Raw genomic sequence first — 6,943 nt, 5'->3', positions numbered from 1 at the left:
TTTTTGTGAAGTAGACTGATGTGATGAGTCTGGTAATGTCTAATAAGTTGCAGATTCAGGTTATCACATTACATGTCAGCTGTTAAAAAAAAACACACACACACAGTTGGCTGCTGAAGCTTTTTTTCCAGACATTTTTTTCTTAGTAAGCTCAATTCATGCCATTTTTTTCTCAAGTGACAATGCTTGAATTGTGCAGCTCTGTATTGTTTATTGTTTAGATACAATGTATCCATGATTATTTAATGTGTGAGTCTTATTTAAGAACTTGAAACAGTTAAGACTACATGGAGCAACTACTGCAAAAGAGCTTTTTTTAAAAATATATATATGAACTTGAAGAAATGTATAAAGTAACTTCTTTGTTACTTATAGTTACAGTTATAGTTACTTAAAGCTACATATAGTTTTCAAACAAGCTTTAAGACAATAAAGTTATTTTATACATTTCTAAATTTCACATTTTGAATGCACCCTACTCAGTACATTGACACTTATTTGGTCTAAGATGAACACTTTTCTACCATCTATGTCAATAAGACTGGTCTGCGGTTTGTTACTGTGTATTCTTTGCTCTTCAAAAAGAGAGAAAGAGGGAGATTTCTTAGAAATTAAAACCGATAATAACCTTATTATCTTATTATTGTAATAATATATTGTAATGTGTAATAGATAGATATGGTCTCATTTATGAATTAATTAAAAAAGAATAGTAATACCAATCCTCAAAGTCTGTTTTGCAAATTAAATACTGAACTCTGAAAACTTGTGTCGATAGCATAACTACAACCATAATCGTTATTAACAATTAAAACATTCTCTGGATACTTGTAAACATTTGACAAGCAACAAAATGTAACAGCAGTTTATCTTCTGAATTAATGATACGGGAGGGTAATTAGGGGGGCTGTCTCCTCTCACGACACACTTACAGTGACTTCACCAATTAGTGGTTGTTGTGACAGGTCCAATGTTAATAACCTTAAATAATTTAGATTTTTTTCAAAATCATATGCAAATAAGAAGATGACGCTAATGAAACAACGCGATGCGGTGTACAATGGCGTGTGCAGCACGAAGCGTGTGAGAAGAACATCTTTGATAAGCGTAATCACACGGTTCAATTATGTTTTATCCTGGTGAAGAATCTTTGGTACACCTTTAAATCATTTAACATCATAAATTCACAAGAGTCAGTGATCTAAGAGCAGTTAAAGAAATACTATCTTTTATTTTTTGCTATTTTCATTCAATTGACAACACCTTCATTTGGCAATGACTTCCTCCATATGAAGTTTACAAAAGTGTCTGTAAACATTAAAGTGCAAAGAATTTGCTCACCGTTTATGGCACATTTCTTTTAAAGGTTCATGCTACAAGCACTCCAGTCTAGTTCCATGTGAAGAGCCCAGTCAGTTACCGTTTCATTTCAACCACACAAATATACCCTACTAACAACTTCTGAAAACAAAACTGTTATTTAATAAATTTTGATGATGGTCCATGGCATTTAAATCAAACAGGTGACAAAAAGGCAAAGGTAGAAAATTGGCTTTTCAATAGTTTAGCCAGTCTTACAGTATTTACCCTGTGGCTGTTTAAACAGAACAGCATAATTAATGTCTAAACTTGAAAATAGAAATGAAAAGAAACAGAACAACAACAAAAAGCAATAGAAAACACTCCTTTTACTGCTTGAAATTCTCAAGAGCAGTGTCTAAGATGGCAACACTGCTCAGCATTTATGTTTTTGTTCAGTATAGGCTTGAATGGCCCTTTGCTGGTTTTAATTCATGTAAAGTTCAGTGCATTTAGGACCTATTCAAAGTGAGAATTCCTGATGAAGAATGTGTCCAAAAACACATTAGATGCCCCTTTGATAGGGTGGTATTGTCTTTGTTGTGCTATATCTGGGCTTTTTTGGATTTCAAAAATCTATTAAGGAGAAACAGGGGAGGTTAGACAGGATGCCAAAGGGCCTAAAAAAATTATTATTTTTAATTTCTACTAATGACAGCTGAAAACACAACTGAACGAGCATCGCTGTTAGCTAGAAGCTAAGGCTTGAGCTTGCTCTGAATTGGCTAAGTCTCGATTTACTCTGTAACAGATGAATCAAATTTTCAAATCTTGTGTGGTCCCTCTCATGAGGTTTGATCTGTCACAAAAGTTCAGATATATGCCAAATGAGATGGCAGTAAAAAATAAAAAGAGTAAAAGCTTCTGTTTCTGTGTAAATAACGCTTGCTTATGTATCAGACATATGCCCTAGAGGTGAGTCAGCTGGTCCCAGTAGCCGGTACTTCTCCTCCAGTGACGGCTCAGTGCTGCTGCCCTGCAGGTGGATCAGTGGCTTGGTCTGCAACAGCACACAACCCCTTCCCCGGCCCCGTCTCTCCTCTTGGTTCCTGCGATTGAAAATGTTTATTCTGTTGTCCAGTTCAGGGCTGGCATTTTCTGAGCCAGTCGGACTGGGAAGCTTGAGGTTGACAGGGTCTACTGCTAGGCCCTTTTGAGCAAGGCAGGAGTCCTCAGAGAGGGAGGAGAGAAGCTCCTGCACCACCATGCTGGGGTCCTTGCAGGGGTCCTGGCCTGAGAAGGAAGGGGGGCAGCAGCGATGGGAGCTGTAGCTCAGACTGAAGTCCTGAGCTGCGCTGCTGCTGCAGTCTGTCATTGATGAACCCGGAGTATGGCTACTCAGGCTGTGGGGACGGGCCGTGAGGCTGCCACTGGACCGTGATATGCTGGTGGAGGCATCACTTACAGCGCTGCCCACCCGCTCCATAGCAAGCATAGGATTTGACTGGATGAGGTTTGTACTGGTGGGTAGGTGAACGTCAATGGCTGCTGTCGTGATGACCCGCGCACCTAAGCCACAAGCCCCAGCATCTTGACAGACACATGTTTAGAAAAAGTATATGCAGATAAAGACATCCATACAGATATGGCTTTTTTTATTTGCTACTGTCACTTACCACTGCTTGCTTCACTGTAATATTGGCTGATGTAGTTGTTCATGTCGTCACGAACAACTGGATCTGAGTTAAAAATAAAGAATAAAACAATGACAGTTATTTTTGTTTCAGCTGATTTCTAATTTAAAATACAGAATCAATTTTTCTGGTTGCATTCTTACTTCCACGCATCCATACTTTTTAACCATCCTCTTTAGTTGTTTCCTTTCTTTAGATCATTATGATAAAATCATTTATTTGCATAGCACAAAACCAACCAATTGCATGCTGGGGCCTGGACATATCCAGTATATGTTAGGGCAAGTATATATAATCTATTTGCTAAAAGATGCCAGGCCCAGTTTTTTCTTGACTGTCATACAGTGTTTTGTATCCCCTCCTGTCTAGTTGACATGATAACTAAACAAACTAAACAAATCTAATTACTGTTATTACTAACAGTACTTTAAACACTTATTGACTATTATGAATATAAAATGGAATCAAAAGTATAATTATCTTACAGTAGCGTGAGATTAGGATTAAATATACTTCAACAGACTTCAACAGACATCCTAATAATCATGTGTAAATCACTGGGTTTGGATTACACACCTATTTGTCCAAACCTTGGTCCATGTCAATGTTCATAGTGCAAACTAGTCCAAATGGAAAATATCTTGTATGTTTACAACAGAATATTGACAGAGATGACTTCTGCCCCAGGCCACAGGTGCTTTATAGACAAGTGGCCTGGATCACGCACTGCTACATTTGTGCATTAGCCAAACCTTAGTGTACTAGGAATAAACTGGGACAGAGACAGGGTGGGGTTGGTTTCAGGGATTAGAGAAATGGGGGAGAGTGAGAGAGTCTAGGAGCTCTTTGTTCAGGCTCTGAGCCCTCCAGTCTAGCCTGCATCAGTGTGCATGGTGAATAACTGTGATCTGCTGTGCTCTTCTGTTCGCTTGATTGGTCTTAAGCTCACTGTCCGCTGGCTGAGTGCGAACCCAGAGTACCCTGAGTGCTAGCCCCTGTCCCGCGGGACATGCTGCAGACTCTGATGGGTAATTTCATTTATTTTTCAGTCTAAAATATTAATCCCTGAGCCACCCCTGGAGAGGAAGCATTGCACTCACTAAAACAAGGCTGAGACAATCACTCCACAATTAATAACACATGAGTCTTAAGAAAAAAAGAATGGGCAGTCCAGCATACATAAAGACTCTCCTCTTCTTTCTGTGACAGTCAAGTTACCAAGTCGTCATCTCTGTGGAAAAGGAGAGGTGACATGCCGAGGTTCTTTTAGTTCAAACTACAACTATAGTATCATTTTCACACACCAAGCAATAAACCACAGGTGAAATAGTTGGGACAGATCCTGGGAAACAGAACAATTATGGAAACTAATGGTGACATATAAATATAAAAGATAACTTTAGATTTAGAACATATGACGTTTGATTTTATAACATAATGTTTCTGAAGAGTTAGTGTACAACACCTGTCTATAGAGACGTTTTAGCCATGCTAACTAAAAGTGTGAAGATCAGTCGAAGACCACTGAGAAGATTCAAGAATGCATTGACAGTGAACATCCAGAGGGTTGGTGTGACAGAAGAGGATGCTAGCGAAAGACTGAGACGGAAGCAGATGAGCTGCTCCGGTGACCCCTAAGCAGAACACCCGAAAGAAGTACAAGAAGAATTTAAAAGTGTCAGTCTGTCATCTGGACTCAACAACAGAATATCTGATATTTTGTGCATTTTTTGCACCCAAAATTCCCTAGAGACATTAGTGGTCTCTATACAATGGATACCAGTACATATGTTGATCCCATGAGTTTTTATCTAATGCCATCACTGATATCAATTTGTTTGTAATGCTCACCAGCCTCTTTTTGTAACCTTATGGTAACCCTGGGAGGCAAAAACTAAATTGGTGATACATTGTAACGTTATAAGTTCTTGACTTAAGAAGAGTTGAGTAAAGGTTTTTCCAGCATGTGTGTCATTTTGTTCCCATTTCCACCCATTTTCTGTTTTGTTTGCAATACTCAATTCAACCACAAGATGCCCACCTACCCTGTGATATGAAAAATATGCCTTCATGCATTTCATCCTGAAATTAAGGCAAGTCTTTATAAGGAAGGACATGTAGTGAATGAAACTGCATTAGACACATTCTTTGAATGTTTTTCTTTCAGTCTCAGTTTGGTTAAGATTAGGCACCAAAATGGGGTTTGAAATAGAAAGACCTGTGCTCTCTTAGTGTAATATCTAACTTAAGCATTTCTTTTAATAGTCACAGTAGGGTTTTTTAAAAATGCTCACTACAATAAAGAATGGTGATCCACCTTTTGTTTTAGTGTTTCTGTACTATTGCAGCAGTGAGAGTACATGTAGGTGTCAAAATCATCACACTCTTGAGATATAGCTTATTCTTGCCTTTTATGAGCGCTTGGAGGTTTAATGGCCCTCCATATGGAGGGTGAGAAGCCAGCTGAAACGTTGTGTGTAAAACAAATAAGCTTGAATTGAGTTCACCTGACTTGACTTGAGCTTTGTGGTCTAAGTGCTCATCCCAGTGACCATGTTTCTGTAAAAAGCCCCACTTGTTTCTGTGAGCCAGATTTCCCACTATGCCCTCGGGGTAATATTGTGGCCACCATGGAGCCTCTTGGTGCCCTATTGTGGTTTGCAGGTGAAGGGGAACAGATGTTGACAGGAGCCGACTCCCTACTAACAAGGCCCAATGCACAGAGCACTCTGTACCTGAAATAGCCCAGTCAGTTTGGGCTTGCTCCGCTGGCCTTGCCATGAGGGGGGCAGTAAGAGAGATAGTTGGGGCATGACAGAAGCCCATGCAACCTGACGTAGTGTCAGTGAACATACTTGTTTTCTCTAGGATTCACCAGATGCTAAAAGCTTTTTTGCCCCCGCATTGATCCCAGAGCGCCTGCGGTCAGATGGGTATTGCATGTGAGCATGGAAGGGCTAAGAGCTTGGCCTCAAAGATGCTCCAGGGGTACTGCTCCAGATTAAGTGTACACTGCTCTGGCATTCAGTTCACCTGATGCTACCGTGTAACAGACTTTTTGTTCCACATAATTATGTACATACTTTATGTTGCACCTCTCTTCTGGTTTGTTATACTGTTTCCTCAAACAAAATTTACACCTGGTATGGTATATAACCAATCAATCAATCAATCAATCAATCCATCCATCCATCCATGTCCAATTCAGTCTAAGTAGGGATGAGAATCAAGAACCGGTTTTTGTAGAGAACTGGTTCCCAGCAGTCCAATTCCTTGGAATCGTTAGTCTGCCTGCCTATCGATCCCACTTATCGGTTCTTGCACTCTCGCAACGATCAGCTGATTTCAGTTCGTGGTCGGAGATGGAAAATTTTGGAGCAGTCTACAGCGAGGATGTGAACATTACTTTTAATTTTATTGCACAAAAGTATGAGAGCACAATGGTAAAGTGGAGACTGCTCCAGGACAGAAACAACTGCATCATACTGTTAACACAACTTCAGCTCTTCACAAGCACAGCATACTAACACTAAGGTTGCCATTTTAAAGCTAGGTGAGTGCTGAAGGTTTATATTGTTAATTGATCATTATAAGACAATGAGTTTCAGATCATTTTACAGAGTAAGATGAAAGTAGCGTTAACGTTAAGTCTTTCTCTTGGGTGTAACTAAGTAACATACTGCACAACTTTAAGAAGAGTGTTCTTTGTAATATGTGTAATAACTTTTTTATTTTATTTTACTTTTTTTGAGTAATGACCCCCAAAACTGATCACAACAAAGAGGGAAAATACCTCCAACATGCACAAACATTTGACTACACAGCATGGATTCTTCACCAGTCTGTTGCAGGGCAGATGGAGATACACCCATTGACACTCGCATTCATACCTAAAGCCAATTTAGAATTGCCAATTAACCTAACATATATATCTTTGGACTGTGAGAAGA

General features: G+C 39.4%; 1 protein-coding gene across 1 annotated transcript in view; it reads right to left on the bottom strand.

Moving 5' to 3' along the window:
- Window positions 1–1,200: 1,200 nt before the first annotated feature.
- Window positions 1,201–6,943, bottom strand: part of LOC100700520 (transmembrane protein 266) — a 46,559-nt gene continuing 40,816 nt past the window's right edge. The window contains exons 10-11 of the mRNA XM_005447569.3: window positions 2,976–3,038; window positions 1,201–2,889 (exon numbers count right to left, since the gene is read on the bottom strand). Of these exons, the coding sequence (XP_005447626.1) occupies window positions 2,249–2,889; window positions 2,976–3,038 (704 nt within the window). The 3' untranslated portion in view covers window positions 1,201–2,248. The remainder of the gene's footprint in view (window positions 2,890–2,975; window positions 3,039–6,943) is intronic.

The sequence above is a fragment of the Oreochromis niloticus genome, linkage group LG1, assembly GCF_001858045.2.
Source record: "Oreochromis niloticus isolate F11D_XX linkage group LG1, O_niloticus_UMD_NMBU, whole genome shotgun sequence".
Classification (NCBI taxonomy): Eukaryota; Metazoa; Chordata; class Actinopteri; order Cichliformes; family Cichlidae; genus Oreochromis; species Oreochromis niloticus.
The sequence above is the reverse complement of the archived record's forward strand: the minus strand, read 5'-3'. Positions and strand labels throughout refer to the sequence as shown.